Genomic DNA, 20120 nt, shown 5'->3' on the forward strand with positions numbered 1-20120 from the left:
TCCTTTATTTCCTTGGTTATCCACGGCTGGTTATCTCTTCTCTTGCTGCCCTTTTTCACTGGAATATATTTTTGTTGCGCATTATGAAAGAGCTCCTTAAAAGTCCTCCACTGTTCAATTGTGCCACCGTTTAGTCCTTGTTTCCAGTCTACTTTAGCCAACACTGCCCTCATCCCACTGTAGTCCCCTTTGTTTAAGCATAGTACTCTCGTTTGACACAACTTCCTCATCCTCAATCTGTATTACAAATTCAACCATATTGTGATCACTCATTCCGAGAGGATCTTTTACGAGGAGATCATTTATTTTTCCTGTCTCGTTACACAGGACCAGATCCAAAATGGCTTGCTCCCTTGTAGGTTCTGTAACACTGTTCTAAGAAACAATCCCGTATGCATTCTATGAATTCCTCCTCCAGGCTACCCCCTGCGATTTGATTTGACCAATCGATATGTAGGTTAAAATCCCCCATAACTACTGCCGTTCCTTTTTCACATGCCTTGGGAGCACAGGTATTTAAGGAGGACAGGTTGGAGAGGCACTCTGGAGACCTGCAATAAAAGACTACGGTCACAACTTACTTTGAGCTCAGTGTTCAGTCTGACTCTTTCATACACGACAATCACCTCACATTCTTTTGAACTCTAGGGAATACAGGCCTAATTTACTCAAGCTCCTCATTAGGATAATCCCTTCTCCCCAGGAATCAGTCTGGTGAGCCTTTGTTGCAATCCATCATGAAGGGTTTTGATAGTGTAAAATAGTTTCAAGTGGCAGAGATGTCAGTAACCACAGATTTAAAGTAATTGGCAAAAGAACCAGAGGAGATACAAGGAAAAATAAAATTACGCATCGTGATGTTCCGGAATGCACGGCCTGAAAGGCTGGTGGAAGTAGAACAACTTTCAAAAAGGGATTTGGATAAATACTTCAAAATCAAACATTTGGGGACAGGGCAGGGGAGTCAGCTAATTAGATAGCTCGAGAGTCAGCATAATGTGCCAAATGGCCTCCTCCTGTGTTGTAGATGAAACAGCACTCGAGATGAGGACAATAGCATATTAAAAATTGTTACTTTACATAGAATCTCAACAGCTGAACAGAAGACAGTTCACAGCAAGGCTACCTATTTTCTATTGCATCACAACAAAATATTAAGTAATGCAAACACTGCCCATTGATAGGGACCTCCTGCACTTCAAAAGTCAGCATCACTAGACTGACTGGCACTTTTAGAAAGTTAGAACACACTGCTCTGATGGTTCCACACAATTCTCAAAGGAAGACAAAAGCACATTTAAACAGTACCCCGACAAATCACAGGCACTAGCTCGTGACACATCAGAATACGACACCACAACACCAATTTAGTACCAGAACCACTGTGCTGTGAAACCTGATGCACAAGACAACTGTGGCAAGTACTAGTTGATGTGCGCTCAGTACAACACCGGGTGGCTGACCTTGGAGAATCAAATTCTAATATGGATGGTCTACCTATCATTTTTTTGGATTAATTCAACCATGCAAAGAGATACAACATAAATCTACATGTCCAGTGGAGGAAAATTTCAAATTACCTTCCTCCACCTGATGGCTGCTCCTCAACTGATATCGTGATGGTGTACGAGATTGAAATGCCGCAACCTGCTGTGCCAGAGAAACGTATTCTTGACGATCTGTATCCGAAAGCTTCCTTTTGATCCCACACGAGAGGTTGAAAGGCTTCGGCACGGTCGTACTTTTGTGTCCACGAGCCTGGGGTGGTAAGTGGTCAGTATTGTTAAATAAAAGCAACAGCAATATTTTGTAATAATGTACACCAACATTTATTATCAGCTGTCGATTCTGTATCAGACAGATTTAAAGTATCAAACCAATTTGCAGTACTGAACTCTAAGATCAGTCTGCAAATAGGCCAAGCATTTAAGAATCAAGTGTTCCTCAGATAGTACAAATATAACACTGTTTATCCACTCCCCTCCAGCATCGACCATCTTTGAGAAGGTGCTCAGTTATCTCAACAGACGGAACAGGCTGCAGCTTTTAAAAAAGGCAAGGGTGACCCAAAGAAGCTTAAATAGTAATTACAGCACAGAAACAGGCCATTCAGCCCAACAGGTCCCTGCTGGGTTTGATGAGGGGTAAAGATGATGTGTCCACTTGAGTCCAAAACTAGGGGTCATCAATAAAAGATTAGTCACTAATAAATCCAGTAAGGAATTCATTCACTCAGAATATTTTCTACCAAACGAAGTAGATGAAAATAGATGCATTTAAGGGAATGCTAGAAAAGTAAATGTGCAAGAAAGGAATAGAAGTTAATGCTGATAGGGCGAGATGAAATAAGGTGGGAGGAAGTGTGGAGCATAAATATCAGCACAGACCAGTTGGGCCAAATTGCCTGTTTTAAACAGTAGACACAAGAGAAAAATGAAATAAAATTCCAAAGCCAGACAAGAATTGCCACAAGAGTGACAACCACCATCAGGAATCTCCTCAGGCAGATTACCCAAAAGCTTCAATACAGTAAGATTGTAATACAAGCACCAACAGCTCGAGTCAGAGGGGAAAAGACCATGTAGAGATGCATGGAAGGAGTTACCCGATCACTTATGCAATTTAAACTTCAACTTCCAGTATGATTAGTTATTGACATCGAGGTGAAGGGGCAGAGAATTCAGCCAGTATTTCCTTTCCCCTCCAGTCCCTGTTCATTGCAATACCCTGTACAATTCACAGATCTAGTGAAAGATACAATATACTCACAGGAGACTGGAGATGTTTGCGCAGTTCACTGGTGAAGCTCACTTCCTTGTACACTTGGCCTTCATCGTGTGATTTAATGCGCTTATCAGTATGAAACTTGATATCCATTGGTATTGTGGGCGGTATTGGTGCCCTTTTCTTACTCTGACCTGAAAATTCATAGGTCAAAGCTGAAATAGGTATTTAAACTATTGCATTAAACATAACCTTGTCTAAACAGCATTATCAGTCCCCTATTCATTAGAAAGGGAGAATGGCAATATGTACAGAGTCTGAGAATTTGTGCTTTTTTTAAAGGCTTGCTAAGAAAACAGTGTTAATACCACAGAAGCAATTTTACCACATACTTTTCCAAAAGGAGAATTTGATGAGGCTGGTATTAAGATTTTATAAAGTAAAATAAAATCATTGTACATCACCCCCAATGTTTCCTATTTTGGCAGATGGATCACCAGTCCCACTATCATTTCTTGTATACAGGCTGGTTACATTGTATTACCACAGAAGAGACTGTCAAAAGTTCTTCCAAACACCCTACTTTGCAAGTCCAATTCAAGTCACCCAATAATTGAATTAAGCAACATTACATCAAGAGTAGACTCAACAGTGGCAGGCAGGGGAAAGAGTATAGTCTTGCACCAGGCCCAGCATTCCCAGTGGGTCTGTGCCTTCCTCCTTGGAGAATAGTTACCACCTGCATACATAGGGTGAGTGAATGAGGAGCAATTCACAACACAGACTACAACATTTTGCATTCAAAATAATAACTTTCGACAGTTGGTAGCTTACATTTGTTCTCAAGTTGTGGTAGGGCACTCAGGCAGTATAACATTTAAATGATGCTGTGCAGTTTAAAGAAAAAAGTCCAGAGAATAACTACAGAAATAAAAAGAGTAGTGTTCGAGCTCATGTCTGTGGAATGTTTCCCTTTTAAAAAAAATTCTAGAATGAGGTTTATTAAAAAGGCACACGATTCAGAAGATAGTGAGGTAGAGTTTGCGCTTAGCAGCACAATAGATCATGGAATTTCAAGTGCAAGTTATGTTTACTGTGAAGAGTTTGAGATCTTTTGCATTGGTTTAATAGAAGATAGATTACGAAGGTAAACTTGCGCAAAACATAACAGATAGTAAAAGCTTTTACAGATATATAAAACGGAAAAGAGTGACTAAAGTAAATGTTGGTCCCTTAGAAGATGAAAAGGGGGATTTAATAATGGGAAATGTGGAAATGGCCGAGACCTTTGCTTCCGTCTTCACAGTGGAAGACACAAAAACCATGCCAAAAATTGCTGGTCATAGGAATGTGGGAAGGGAGGACCTTGAGATGATCACTATCACTAGGGAGGTAGTGCTGGACAGACTAATGGGATTGAAAGTAGACAAGTCCCCTGGTCCTGATGAAATGCATCTCAGGGTATTAAAAGAGATGGCGGAAGTTATAGCAGATGCATTTGTTATAATCTACCAAAATTCTCTGGACTCTGGGGAAGTACCAGCAGATTGGAGAGCAGCTAATGTAACGCCTCTGTTTAAAAAAGGGGGCAGGCAAAAGACAGGTAACTATAGGCCGGTTAGTTTAACATCTGTTGTGGGGAAAATGCTTGAAACTATTAAGGAAGAAATAGCAGGACATCTAGATAGGAATAGTGCAATCCAGCAGACGCAGCATGGATTCATGACCGGGAAATCATGTTTAACTAACTTACTGGAATTCTTTGAGGATATAACGAGCATGGTGGATAGAGGTGTATTTAGATTTCCAAAAGGCATTCGATAAGGTGCCACACAAAAGGTTACTGCAGAAGATAAAGGTACATGAAGTCAGAGGAAATGTATTAGCATGGATAGAGAATTGGCTGGCGAACAGAAAGCAGAGAGTCGGGATAAATGGGTCCTTTTCCGGTTGGAAATCAGTGGTTAGTGGGCCACAGCGATCAGTGCTGGGACCACAACTGTTTACAATATACATAGATGACCTAGAAGAGGGGACAGAGTGTAGTGCAACAAAATTTGCAGATGACACTAAGATTAGTGGGAAAGCGGGTTGTGTAGAGGACTGAGGCTACAAGGAGATTTGGATAGGTTAAGCGAATGGGCTAAGGTTTGGCAGATGGAATACAATGTCAGAAAGTGTGAGGTCATCCACCTTGGCGGAAAAAAAAACCCAGTAAAAGGGAATATTATTTGAATGGGGAGAAATTACAACATGCTGTGGTGCAGAGGGACCTGGGGGTCCTTGTGCATGAAATTCTTTTTGGGAGTAAACAAAACATTAAACCGTGCCCCCCCCCCCCCGATCTGGGGGGAAACACCAACCATTTACAAGGCTTTTTTTCTTTTTTTTCTCCTTCTCCAAGTGCCCCCTATAAAAGGGGAGGGGGACACTAACAGCACCGGCAATTGAAACAAATTAACTTAAAAACAATCAAATTAAAATTTGGTTGCCGGGCGTGATGATGCACTCCAGTCTCCTTGTGCATGAATCCCAAAAGGCTAGTTTGCAGGTAATCAGGAAGGCAAATGGAATGTTGGCCTTCATTGCGAAAGGGATGGAGTACAAAAGCAGGGAGGTCTTGCTGCAACTGTATAAGGTATTGGTAAGGCTGCACCTGGAGTACTGCGTGCAGTTTTGGTCACCTTACTTAAGGAAGGATTATACTAGCTTTGGAAGGGGTACAGAGACGATTCACTAGGCTGATTTGAGAAATGAGGGGGTTAACTTATGATAGATTGAGTAGACTGGGTCTTTACTCCTTGGAGTTCAGAAGGATGAGGGGTGATCTTATAGAAACATTTAAAATCATGAAAGGGATGGACAAGATAGAGGCAGAGGTTGTTTCCATTGGTGGGGGAGACTAGAACTAGGGGGCACAGCCTCAAAATACAGAGGAGCCAATTTAAAACCGAGTTGAGCAAGAATTTCTTCTCCCAGAGGGTTGTGAATCTGTGGAATTCTCTGCCCAAGGAATCAGTTGAGGCTGGCTCATTGAATGTTTTCAAGTCAAAGATAGATAGATTTTTAAGCAATAAGGGAATTAAGGGTTACAGGGAGAGGGCGGGTAAGTGGAGCTGAGTCCACGACCAGATCAGCCATGATCTTATTGAATGGCAGAGCAGGCTCGATGGCCTACTCGTGTTCCTAATTCTTATGTTCTTATTTAACAAATAATTCTGCTGGAAGCTGGCCCCACCCCCAGATTGATTTAGTCACCATGCCGAGTTTCTGCTAATTGCAGCCATTTTAGGAGGCCCTGAAAATTTAGCTTTTTGGTGCAAGGGCATAAATAAGCACTTTTTAAATTGAAATATATTTAATTTACTAACTGACTACTGTACAGCAATGAAACTAGTAAATAGTTCTGTACTTTTTCAAAAAGTAATTTTCAGTTATTTAAAAATCAGGTTTCTTGTTTTGGACTAGACAAAAAATGCTGCTCTTGAGATAAACCCATTTTCAGCTGCATTAATAAAACACCAGGTTACCACAATACTTTTTTAATGCAAAAAAATTCTTACACTGCCCGATTGCACTGGCTCGTGGACAATTTTACGTGTGATAATGCAAATCAGTTTAAATGGAAACTTGAACGATAAAACCAATTCAGAAAACTAGCACAATTTGCACCCAGATTGCTGATCCAGTTCTTTATATTGTAGTGCAAGTATTCACTCCTACTATCCAAAGTAAGTAGCCTGCAACTCCACCAATTCATCGTCCAGCTTTCCCCAGTCGTTCCAGAAAGTCTGATGTCCAGGTTTGCGATGAGTTACACAATCTTAGGAGCGTTGCTACAATTAAATACATCACCCCTCCACTAGCAAGGAGCAAGAAATGGTGCATCCACTCCAGATCATTGCACCATGGCCCTGCTTAACAGCATGAAAGGGGTCAGCTGTGAATGGCTCTAGGTCATAGCCTGCCATTTAGGTTGAAATATCTAGAATGGCCTACTTGGGCAAGCTACCAGACAGCATGTGTGGAACCACACAGCCTTCAGGAGGAACAAAAGAGAAGTTCAGATCTGTTAGTATACCTGCACCAGATATGGCCAGCTTCAGCGACTCCTCATTAAGCTTCCTCTGCTCTGCCACTTCCTTCTGAAATTGAGCAATCTTTTCCATCTCCAACTCCTCTGTGCTTTTTCCCTTTGAGCCCATATGTTGCTGCCTCCTATAGGGATGGGAAGCATAGATGTATCTGAACATACATCTCAACAACCAACAATTCATTTTCTACAAAAAGGTGCTCATCATTTACATACGATGCAGTTCTGTACACAGCAAAAGTGGAATAAGAACATTTCTAATCTAAAGAATAGACCCTTATTCTTATGGAAAAAAGTTCAACTCTGGCAATATTCTAGGGGTGGGGGAGAGAGGAGAGAGAGAGAATTACAGAATTTACAGCACAGAAATAAGTCATTCAGCCCAACACAATGCTGGTGTTTATATGCCAGCCGCCTCTTTCCACCTCAATATCCTATTTCTCCCTCATGTACTTACCTAGCTTCCCTTAGGAGGAACACATCTCCAGGGACATCATACCCTTATATACAAAAATAGTTGTGCTCAGCAAGTTCCCTGCCCCTTCTGCATCAGCTTTACTTTGAATATAAATCAGAATTTTAAAAGATCTATAGGATCAACATGAGCACACAGCCATTTTAAAGCAACAAATTAAAACTAAGCAATATAACTAAAATGTAATCACAGCTCCAAGATACACACGCCAACGTGACAACCAATACAACTACACTGGGTGACAAAGGCTACAGCAGTGGAATGGATACAATTGGCTGGCCCTAGTTGGCACCCAATGCCAACAAACAGCTAAAGTTAGGGCTGGAGGGAGGAAATGGAGTAGCAGTCAGAGGGTTCTTGAATGACTGGAGCCAAGAGATCAGACAAGCAAGTAGCTTAATTGCAGTCTTCTGAATGATATCTATTCTCACATTCAGTTATGTTGGTTGTTATGGAGGTTAATGAGAGCTGGGTCAATGAACCTTAAACATTCTGTAGGCTAGGATTCCTTTTGGCAATTAAGTCAATCAAAATCAAGCCTGTAACGGGCAGAAGGCGTTTAGAAGTGGTGATAATGGAATGCAATAAAGACTGGTGCCGAGAACAGTGACAATACAGATTTTCAAACCCGAAAAGGCTGGATTAAAAGCAGAAGATACCAGAAACATTGAGGGGGGGGGGGAAGGTCAATGATCCTTCACCTGGCTGGAGCGAACTACAGGTATTAAGCATCTGTCCAAAATGGCAAGTAAACTAGTTTGGACTTTTACTGGAAAAAAAACAACTTTCTACCTTAGACACTATCATAGAAATGTACTGTACAAAAAGAGGGCATTCAGCCTGTGCTGGCTGAAAGAGTGGTTGTGCTTAGTCCCACATCCCTCCTTTTTGTCCATAACCTTACAAGTTCCTCAATTATCTGTTCAACGCCCTTTTAAAATATACAGAATCAGCTTCCACTACCTTTTCAAGTAGAGCATTCTGGATCCTGACAACTCAGTGAAAAGACATTTCTCCTGAGCATTCCTCTAGATTTTTTGCCAATGATTTGGAATCTATGACCACTGGTTATTGACCCACTGTGGAGACACAATTTTAGCAAACTGGCCCAATTGCTACTTATATGTGCAGGCTGAAGGAATTGGGAATTGGAGGACAATCTAAATCGCAGCAAATGGTTATTTTTGAAATGTGCAATGCATTTAGAAACGAAAACTAAAACTTGACATCAGGGAAGCCGCAGGAGTATCGGAGGGAAATGACTCGTGATCAGTGCCCACCATTTAACAGGCAACCTGAGAAATCTGGTGATGTGCTGGTATTCCTATCTCATTCTCGTGCACATCACCCGATACTTAGGATTTCAGGTTATTTAATGCAAAATTTAGACAACTAGGGATTGTATTAAATTGACAGTTTACATAAAATAGTTAGCATAAACTTCGCCACTGCTTACATTAATAGTGGTGTCAAAAGACAACTTAGTGCATCCTAAAAACTTGCATCATTACTTTAGTAGTAACACTTACTTGAGAACTGTGGGCGTGCCAGGTAAGGTTAAACTGGGATGGTTGCGAGTTAGACCATCCACTCTACTCCCAGAGCGCTTTCCAGTTGAAACCCTAGATTTAGTAGAAGGAGCATTTAATTTTTTTATTACCCATGCTACCAGCTCAAACTAAACATTTGTTAATTAGATATATGTTAGTCCAATCATCACAACCTCAATTGCCACCAAGTAGCAGAATTTTGATTCCAATACTGGCTGGGCAAGAACAGCAAGCAAACTATGCATCCTCATGCCATTTTTAAATTTGCCTCAACACCAAGGGGCAACTTCACTGTTTAACAGGCCATGCACAAAGAACAAGGAGCAAGCAAGAACTAAGAATTGCTTATACGGTGCAGTGTTTGCCAAACCCCGGTCAGAGTGAAAGGATACAGACTTGGAAACTTTGTTCTCCCATTAGTATTTCCCAACATGAGGAATTCTGCAGTTTCAGAGGAGGGAGACAGAAAACCAGGCAATTCCACGAGGCAGGGAAGACCAGCATGATCCTTGATTGCTCAGCTTACAAAGCAGCATTGCCAGTGGTCTGTTCCCAGAACACACTTCTCCCCTCAGGTGACATATACAAAACCTGCAAAAGGACAAATTTAAACACAAAGCAACGTACACTCTAGCTTTTTTGTTAACTGGAGGCTCTGTTGATTCCACAGCTTGAGATCTTCTCATCGCTCGAATTTTGCCCAACTGTTGCCTCAGCTGCTCAGATGGTCTCCGGGCCGATCTAGTGAAGATTGCAATTTAAACACGTTACAAGTCAAATAAAACTTTGCCCTGACAATCTATTCACAGAATTTTGGAGTTAGGGTTTGGGCCCAGACCTTGAGTGATGAACGATCACCCTCAGGTTTCTTTCTAAAGCTGTCAATGCAAACCCGTGTATTGTATACCAAGCCCACACAGCAATACTGTACAATTCAAGTGCAGAATTTCACTTGCCAATCACCCAATCCCATAACCGATCCAAATGTATTAATCTTGTGACCATTACTCCACTTAGGGCATATTTAACAAATTCATATTTGGCTCATATTTGGAACATACAGGGTGCAAAGACTCACTGAACTCTGGCACTCCATCCCTAGTCATTACATTTTACCTGAAATTAGTTTTTAAAAGTGCAAATACATCCTCTATTTTTAAACATACTCAAAGCTGCATCATAGGAATCCCAATATCTACCTTAACTGCAACATTCTCAAAGTAGTCAGGGGGACTGGTCACACAAGATGCCTCCTTCTAGATCGATGCTGGCTGATTCACTCATGCATTGCTATACAGGTATTCCTCTAGCCTATCCCTTGGAACAGATTCCATTATTGATGCTAGATTGATACATCTGTAGTTGCCTGGGTCATCCATTGCCATCTTAATAGAAAGCACCATCGTTGCATTCTTCAAGTCCTGCAAAACTCTCAAAGCCCAGTGAACCCTGCATTATAACCAGGTATCCACAGTTTCATTCAGAACCTTACATAAACAAAGTATTTGTTCAATTGGTTTGCCATTTCCTTGTTCCCCATTATAAATTCACCTGATTCTGACTGCAAGGGACTTACATTTGCCTTGACTAATCATTTTCTTTTCACATATCTATTAGAAGCTTTTGCAGTCAGTTTTTATGTTCCCTGCAAGCTTACTCTCATACTCTATTTCCCCCCTCCTAATTAAACCCTTTGTCCTCTGCTGAATTCTAAAATTCTCAGTCCTCAGGTTTGCTGTTTTTTCTGGCCAATATATATATATGTCTCTTCCTTGGATGTAACACTATCCCTAATTTCCCTTGTTAACTACAGTTGAGCCACCTTCCCCATTTTATTTTTACGCCAGACAGGGATGTACAATTGTTGAAGTTCATCCATGTGATCTTTAAATGTCTGCCATTGCCTATCCGTCAATCCATTTAGTATTATTTGCCAATCTATCCTAGCCGATTCACGTCTCCACCATCAAAGTTACCTTTCTTTAATTTCAGGACCCTAGTCTCGGAATTAACTGTCACTCTCCATCTTAATGAATTCTACTATATTATGGAAACTCTTCCCCAAGGGGCCTCACACAAGATTGCTAATTAATCTCCTCATTACACAAGACCCAGTCTAGGATGGCCAGCTCTCTAGTTGGTTCCTCGACATATTGGTCTAGAAAACCATCTCTTATACACTCCAGGAAATCCTCCTCTACCATATTGCTACCAATTTGGTTAGCCCACTCTACATGTCGATTAAAGTCACCCATGATAACTGCTGTACCTTTCTTGCACACATCCCTAATTTCCTGTTTGATGCCATCCCCAACCTCACTACCACCATTTGGTGGTCTGTACACAACTCCCACTAGCGTTTTCTGCCTTTGGTGTTCCCTCCTTTTTAAAAAAAAAAGTGGAGTTACATTAGCTACCCTCCAATCCATAGGAACGGATCCAGAGTCTCTAGAATGTTGCAAAATGGCCACCAATGCAGCTCTACCCATACAGATTCCACATCATTCAAGCTAGTGTCCTTCCTTACTAGTGTGTTAATCTCCTCTTTAACCAGCAACACTACCCCACCTCCTTTTCCTTTCTTCTATCCTTCCTGATAAATAACCTTCCGGAAATACTAGGGGACTCGGGGTCTAGCGAGAAGGAGGAACTGAAGGAAATCCTTATTAGTCAGGAAATTGATGGGATTGAAGGCCAATAAATCCCCAGGACCTGATAAGTTTTCTGGGATGGCTGTGGAAATAGTGGATGCATTGGTGGCCATTTTGCAACATTCTAGAGACTCTGGATCAGTTCCTATGAATTGGTGGGTAGCTAATGTAACGCCACTTTTTTTTTTTTTAAAAAAAGAGAAAACAAGGAATTATAGACTAGTTAGCCTGACATCAGTAGTGGTGAAAATGTTGGAATCAATTATTAAAGATGTAATAGTGCATTTGGAAATCAGTCCAAGTCAGCATGGATTTATGAACAGGAAATCATGCTCGACAAATCTTCTAGAATTTTGTGAGGATGTAACTAGTTGAGTGGTTAAGGGATGTGGTGTATTTGGACCTTCAAAAGGCTTTTGACAAGATCCCACACAAGAGGCAAGTGTGCAAAATTAAAGCACATGGTATTGGGGCAATGTATTGACATGGATAGAGAACTGGTTGGCAGACAGGAAGCAAAGAGTAGGAATAAACAGATCCTTTTCCAGAATGGCAGGCAGTGACTAGTGGGGTACCACAAGGTTCAGTGCTGGGATCCCAGCTATTTACAACATACATTAATGATTTGGATGAATGAATAGAATGTAATATCTCCAAGTTTACAGATGACACCAAGCTGGGTGGTAGCGTGAGCTGAGGAGGATGCAGGGTGACTTGGGCAGGTTAGATGAGTGGACAAATGCATAGCAGATGCAGTATAAAATGTAGATAAATGTGAGGTTATCCACTTTGGTGGCAAAAACAGGAAGGCAGATTATCTGAATAGTGACAGATTAGGAAAAGGGGAGGTACAACAAGACCCAGGTGTCATGGTACAAAAATCATTGAAAGTTGTCATGCAGATACAGCAGGCGGTGAAGGCAGCAAATGGCATGCTGGCCTTCATAGCGAGAGGATTTGTGTATAGGAGCAGGGAGGCCTTACTGCAGTTGTACAGGACCTTGGTGAGGCCACCTTGAATATTGTGTACAGTTTTGGTCTCCTAATCTGAGGAAGGACATTTTTTCTATTGAGGGAGTGCAGTGAAGGTTCACCCGACTGATTCCCAGGATGGCAGGACTGACATATGAAGAAAGACTGGATCGAGTAGGCTTATATTCACTGGAATTTAGATGAATGAGGGGATCTCATAGAAACACAAAATTCTGATGGATTGGACAGATTAGATGCAGGAAGAATGTTCCCGATGTTGGGGAAGTCCAGAACCAGGGGTCACAGTCTAAGGATAAGGGGTAAGCCATTTAGGACCGAGATGAGGAGAAACTTCTTCACTCAGAATTGTGAACCTGTGGAATTCTCCACTACAGAAAGTTGTTGAGGCCAGTTAGTTAGATATATTTAGTTAGATATAAAATGGAGTTAGCTGTGGCCCTTACGGCTAAAGGGATCAAAGGGTATGGAGAGAAAGCAGGAATGGGGTACTGAAGTTGCATGATCAGCCATGATCATATTGAACAGTGGTGCAGGCTCAAAGGGCCGAATGATCTACTCCTGCACCTATTATCTATGTCTACGTTTATATGTACATCACTGAATCATTTTAGTCTCTAGTCCCTTTTAACTTAAATATATCTGCCAAATTAACATTTTTCAACCTATATTTTTTTAGGAGAGGGGTGTACCTAAAGAGTAGCAAACAGTTACCCTTTGGTGATTACTTCCAGAAGCTATTTAGTATTTTATGCTCTCAAATTTCATTTTTGGAGTTCTTACTTCCTCGCTAACAATTTAGCTACAACACCAAAAGAATGTTAGTGTGAAGTTAACTTTTGTTACTCAAATTCCTCTATTGTTCAGATTTTTGCCCCTGCATATTGTTTGTCAATTGCTCTATTCAGTCATTTTGGAAACTGCTTACTTTTCTATGGAATAACCTACCCATGATCATGGTCCTCGACCGTGGCCCTCCCCCTCAAACACGACAGTTCCCATTGTCCTCACCTTTTACCCCACCAGCCTCCACGTTCAATGGATCATCGTCTGCCATTTCATCCACCTCCAGTGTGATCCCATCACCAAGCACATCTTGCCCTCCCGTGCAAGCATTCCAAAAGGGACCACTCCCTACACGACATCTTGGGTCTATTCTGCAAGTCACCTAGCACCCCCTCCCACAGCACTTTCCCTTACAAGCACAGGAGATGCAACACCTGCCCTGAAATCGAGGCGTTGTTTAACCAGGAGCCAATGAGCACAAGGGTGATAGGTGACCAGGACTTGATGAGAGTTAGGATATGGACAGCCAAGTTTTGGATCACCAAGTTTACATAAGGTAGAATGTGGGAGGTCAGCCAAGAGTGCATTGGAATAGTCAAGTGTAACAATGGCATGGAAGAGGGTTTTAGCAGCAAATGAGCTGAGGTGGGCAATGTTATGGAGGCAGAAATAGGCAGTCTTAGTTGTACTGCAGATGTGGTCGCAAGCTCATTTCAGGATCAAATATGACACCAAGGTTGCAAACAGTGGTTTAGCATCAGAAGTTGGGGTGAGCAATGGAGTCAGTGGCTAGGGAACGGAGTTTGTGGTGGGGACTGAAAACATTGGCTTCTGTCTTTGCAATACTTAATTGGAGAACAAGTCTGCTCATCCAGAACTGGATGTTGAACAAGCAGTGAGACAATTTTGAGACCGTGGAGGGGTCATTAATAGAACTGCATTAGGGGGGATGGAAAAGAATATAGGAAGCATCAGTGAAATGATTTAGATGATTATTTTTTTCCATTTTGTGATTTAAGGTAAAGACATTAAAGAAACAACTGGACACAGTGGGAAGCCTGAGGAACAGGTGAGAAAGAGAGGGATGCAAAAAAACTCCCCAGTAAACCTGGGATCAGCTTTTAAATTAAAACGCAAGATGTTGGCAAGGTACAGCCACCTGGACCAGTTTAATTCTAGTACCCAAGATAGCAACAGTTTCAAACACTTTCGTGGGAAGATCTTTAGTGTTTTAATGTATGGTGAAGGATAGCAACTTGTAATTCACTGTAAACATGAAATGGAGTACTATTCATTTACCTGCTCATTACACTTCAGCTTACAGCCCAAGCCACCACCTGATTAGTGTATACAATCCACCTACTGAAGACTTGGAGAATCACATGGTAAATTCCAATCAACCAGCTACAGGCATGGCAAGGGTTGCCTGTGGTCTCCTATCATTCAGCTAGATATTGGGTAGGTAAAGGCACACACCGGATTGCAGGTTAGGTTGGTCAGAGGCTGAACCCAACTAGAATATCTAGTGCAAGACCCAAACATGCAAACGATCCATCCTCACTGCTTTCATTCATCATCAATTTCTCAACATGTTCTTTATGTCCCTTCGCTAGGTTGAAGTTTGAGATCCAATGGGATATAGCAGACTACAAGAACCCATCACACTCACCAATCCACACAAGCACATTAACCCAGCTCTCCAGGTCCAACATCTTCAACTCTTGATCAGTAAACACAGGCATCCACATCACCAGCTAGTACCTCACTTAAGTGCTCATTTTCTGTGCATCAACTTGTGCAGGAGGGGGAAATCATCACAGGTTTCTATCCTGTTCTCAATGTACTTCCTGCCTGGGTCAGAAATTGAAAACAAGTAACCATGCTGATTTTTTCCACTCTCTGGCACAAGTGCTGACACCAAACTTAGTACCACTGTCATCTCAGTTGACTGCAACTAACTCAAGACTCAGGATCTTTGTTCAGCAGCTACAAGTTTTGCCATATTCCTGAAACCACATTTATTACTTGCCTTCTCAGCAGCATTGGTTGGCCATGAACAGCAGTCTTGTTTGTCTTGGCTTGCCATTCTTCCAGAGTGGTTACCAAGTTGGGTGGTGGTCTATCAGCTGTGTCTTCTGAAGAAAAGAAACACAGTAAAGCTCTGAACAACATTTAAAAAAAACTAATGTATTTGAAAAGTTAGTTCCCACAAAAATAAATTGCAGTTTAAAAATCAGATGTATTCTACAAATAATACAAGATTGCACAATTCTAACTAGGCAATACAGATTCAGTACAATCGATTACACATGTACCAAGCTGTGGTTTAGTTAGCACTCTCGTCAGAGAAGGTTGGGGTTTCACAAAGTCAGCCAACACTTCAGCATTGATGGAGTGCTGCATGGTCAGATGAGACATTGGACTCAAAAGTATCCCACGGCACTATCTTGAACTACAGGAAAGTTCTCCCTCATGTTCTGGCCAATATTCATCCTCATCCAACCTTACATCTAGATTATCTAGTCATTATCTCTGCTGTTTGAGAGACCTTGCTGCACACAAATTAGCTGCCTCGTTTCCTTCATTACAAGCGACTAGACTTTAATAAGTACTTTGGGACAATAGAGATTGTGAAAGGCTCTATTTCTTCTAACTTACATTGGACTTAATAGCACTGATTTGCAGGGTTGTGATAAAAAAATATTTTCCTCAGTTTTCCCATGATAAAATTTTAAGATTCTATCCTTCCCAATTAGATTTTCAGATTGTAAACCCAAATTTCAGGAGCATAATTCACTCTGGCACATCTCAGAGAGATCACCCTAACCAGTTTTGTGTTCCCATCTCCTCTCAAGACAGCCAATCATACTGGTCACAGTGCCCAAGATCTTACTACATGCTTATGGTGTGTTTCCAATGCTCTTCGGCTGGCCTGCCAGCCTTTACCTTCCATAAACTCAGTTCATACAAAACTTGGTGTACTTTCTCTCACACCAAGTCCCACTGGACAGTTCTCAGATAGGAAAGACCAGATAGCCAAAAACCACAGATTAGCCAGTGCAATGCACTTTGCACCAGTCAATACAGAACCTGCCATAGGTAGCCATTGCCACCATCTTAAGAGGAATATACAATAAAATAGGATAGGAAAGTCCCAAGAGAGACTCTCCACCAAAGCCCTGCTCTTTCTCCTGTGAAACACTAGACATTGAATTTAGTGGCCAGGAATGCTCTTTGTTGACCGCACGAATCAAAGATTGATGTCAGATCAAAGACTGCAACAGTTAGGGAAATTAAAACAAATGCAACATTGTTAAACAGTGAACTGCTAGTTGAACTAAGTTAATAAGCATTTCAAATTTTCATCCTAACAGGAACTCAAGCAGAAGTTCCATGCGCACCAGCTGCCTTCCACACTTCATTCTTCACTCCAGACAGCGAGTGTTGGTAAACTATTCAACTGTTCAGGAGGGGCACAGTTGAAAGAACTCAGTTCAAACACCACACATACGTACCAAAGGGTGAAGGGGAGACAATCTCACCTAGAAAGAGTTTATGGAAGCACACAGACTTGTCCCAAATCAGTTTCCCTATTTAATGGGCAACCTTGGAGGTTAAATAAATGAGGAATTATAGTTCTGTTCAGTAAGTAGAGTCCATTATAGGAAAGTTAACTGAGGTTAGAAACGATGGTAATTGGTATTGCAGTGTAAGTTCACCTTTACCGGCATCAGAATTTTCACAGAAATTATATAGACAGTTGGTTCTACTGCTATTATACAATGTTGACTTAGGCTGGTTTATGCAGCATTAACTATCCCTAAATGTAGTAATACAAAGGAAACCAAAATCTTACTTGTAGGTTCCAACTCTTGGCTCAGTTGGCTTGGAATAGATTGTGGTTGTCCTACTTCATGTGATGGTGCTCTCAAATCCTGGGTTTGTGTGGCAGGTACTCCCATGGGAGCAGGGCTATGTGTTACCCCACCTTGCTCAGATTGTTTATCTAGTATCAAGAGACAATATATTCATTAAGATGCAACAATAGTTTGCAGACTTCAAATTTTAGCTCACTTCAACTCCTTAACATTGCAGCAGTCTGCCACTTTATGTAACACCTGCACTTGGCTAGTACAGTCAATCTGAGGTCTGCAAGGTTATCAGATTTCAATCTGGCTAGAATTAGACAAAACAGCACCTCAAAATCAGGATCTGTACAATACCATCTAGACAGAATCAGGCAAAATCTCAAGATTGTATTTTTTTTACTCCATTTTTCTATTAAAATTCTCAGAAACATAAAATTCTGGCAGGTTAGATGCAGGAAGAATGTTCACAATGTTGGGAGAAGTTCAGAACCAGGGGTCACAGTCTAAGGATAAGGGGTAAGCCATTTAGGACTGAGATGAGGAGAAACTTCACTCAGTTGTGAACCTGTGGAATTCTCTACCACAGAAAGTTGTTGAGGCCAGTTTGTTGGATATATTAAAAAGGGAGTTAGATGTGGCCCTTATGGATAAAGGGATCAAGGAGTATAGAGAGAAAGCAGGAATGGGGTACTGAAGTGGCATGATCAGCCATGATCATATTGAATGGTGGTGCAGGCTCAAAGGGCCAAATGACCTATTCGCAAACCTATTTTCTATGTTTATTGGAATACAAAAATGAGGATGTAATTCTTCAAATTAATAACAGAATTCTAGAAGTTCTCAGATCAGGCAATATCAGTGGAGGTGGGTGGTAAGCTTCACATTTGAAGTGAATCATTCGGTTTTAATTTCAGACAGAGTACATTATTTTGCTTTTTGAAGTTATGCTTCAGTTGCAGAGCCTTGGCAAGACCAATACCATCTGGAGTTCAGTTTTGGTCATCAGAAATACTGATGCTTAAATTATGAAAACAGGTTCCATAAACTTGGGTAGCATTCCCTGGGGTTTACAAAAGGTAAAGGATGATCTAATCTGCTAGGAATCCAGATCAGACCATAACACTGAAATAAGGAAACACTTACTAGCATCACCTGGAACTTTGCTTCAAAGGCAGTAAATGTTGGGTCAACTGAAATTTTCAACACAACAGATTTGTATTTGGTAAAAAGATATCAAGGGAAATGGAGACTAGGCAGGAAAATAGTGTTACAGTACAGATCAGCCATACCAATATAAAATAACAGAACAGATTCAAGGGGCTGAATGACCTACTCCTCCCCCTAATTCTACATTTGTTGCTATATTACTGATGAACACTTTCCTCACCCATGTTTAGTTTTGGGGAGAGAGGAGAATCCTCAAAGTTAGAACAGAACAGGGGGGCAAACCTGGCACCATGTCCACAATGGATAGCAAACTGGCTACAAGACAGTCTAGGCATTACTGGTAGCTACTCAGACTGGCAAAAGGTGGGAAGTGGTGCTCTAAAGTGGAAATCAGTGCTGGGACCACAGTTCACAATTTATAATAGTTTGGACTCATGAATCAGAAGTACAATTTCAACATTTGCAGACAGTACTAGATTGGGGGGTAGGGGGGGGGGGGAAGAGGAGGAGGAGGAGGAGGAGGAGGAGGAGGAGGAGGAGATACAAGGAAGACATTTTAAAAGTTGAAAAATGGGTGCACAATTAGCAAATTAATTTCAATATAGGCAAGTGAGGTGGTTCATTTTGATAGGAAGAATAAGGAGGCCACACACAGCTTGGATAATGAGCTTGAATGAGATGCAGGAGCAGAAGGATCTGGGGGTACAGATACGCAAATAACAAAAGTAGCAATGCAGGTTAATAAAAGCTATTTACAAAAAAAGCAAACCCAAGCACTGGGCTCATTTCTAGGATAGAATTGAAAGGAGAGAAGAGAATTTATCCTAAAGGTATGAACCGGAGTTAGACCACACTTGCAGGACAAGTGTACAATTCAGGTCTCCATATTATCGACAGGATTATAGAGTGTGGGCTGAATGAAGTTGCTGCTCAGCACAGACAGTAGGGGGGCGGGGGAAGAGGGAGAGGGTGAAGCAACAGCCCCACCGCCCGAAGGCCCGTTAGCGGCTCGGTGCACGGCCAGCAGCGGGTGTTGGGTGGTGTGTGTGCGGCCGCGGAGAGGGGCGATGGGGGGGGGAAAGCCCATTTCACGCTCTCCCTGCTCGCCCAGCCCCGGGTCAGCCCGTCCTGCCGCCGCCGCTTACCGAACCAGTAGTCGGCCGTGGAGTCATCGTGCTCCTGCAGCTTGCTGAAATCGATGTGGGTCGGGGCATCGTAGTTCCAGGTGAAGTTAGAGGCCGCCATAGCTCTCGCTCTCGCTGGCGCTCACAGTTTGAATCAAACGCCCCAACCGCTCCACTTCAAATGGGCGCTGACCAATCACAGCCCACATTTACTCAGAAGCAGCAGCTGATTGGGCGGCGGCGAGATGACGTCGCCCGTACCCCGGGATACGGAGCTCTGGGGAGAGGGGGAGAGAGAGGGAGGGGTACCTCCCTGAGCCCGATGGTGAAGGCTGTCGGAGCGATAATTCCCGCCGCCGGTGAGATTATACTGCGAAAGGAATATTTTAAACCAAGTAAACAGGTTTCAATTTTGACAGTGGCCTATCAGGAATCACTCAATTATATTAGCCAATCATCAACTACAGCGTTTAGAATTGGCCAATCAGCGACTGCTCGAACTGGCACTGGGCGAGCAGGCGCGCGCTGGTTAGCCAATTAGCGTCGGACAAAGACCAGTTAAAATTTAAGTTCGCCAATCAGAGCTGAGAGGGCGGGGCCCGCAGCTCAGACCAGCCTGAGTCAATGGGTGAGGTGAATTTAAACTACACAACTGACCAGAGATCGTGGTCAAAGCTGACACTGGCCCCAA

The 20120-nt window shown here is 42.1% G+C and overlaps 1 protein-coding gene across 1 annotated transcript in view; it reads right to left on the minus strand.

Moving 5' to 3' along the window:
* tpx2 (TPX2 microtubule nucleation factor) overlaps positions 1–19772 on the minus strand; it is a 48133-nt gene extending 28361 nt beyond the window's left edge. Inside the window, exons 1-8 of the mRNA XM_070895899.1 lie at positions 19451–19772; positions 17126–17275; positions 15299–15404; positions 9470–9583; positions 8822–8914; positions 6806–6942; positions 2770–2918; positions 1581–1758 (exon numbers count right to left, since the gene is read on the minus strand). Of these exons, the coding sequence (XP_070752000.1) occupies positions 1581–1758; positions 2770–2918; positions 6806–6942; positions 8822–8914; positions 9470–9583; positions 15299–15404; positions 17126–17275; positions 19451–19550 (1027 nt within the window). The 5' untranslated portion in view covers positions 19551–19772. The remainder of the gene's footprint in view (positions 1–1580; positions 1759–2769; positions 2919–6805; positions 6943–8821; positions 8915–9469; positions 9584–15298; positions 15405–17125; positions 17276–19450) is intronic.
* Between the last annotated feature and the right edge of the window lie 348 nt (positions 19773–20120).

Source organism: Pristiophorus japonicus, chromosome 12 (assembly GCF_044704955.1).
Source record: "Pristiophorus japonicus isolate sPriJap1 chromosome 12, sPriJap1.hap1, whole genome shotgun sequence".
NCBI classification, from domain to species: domain Eukaryota; kingdom Metazoa; phylum Chordata; class Chondrichthyes; family Pristiophoridae; genus Pristiophorus; species Pristiophorus japonicus.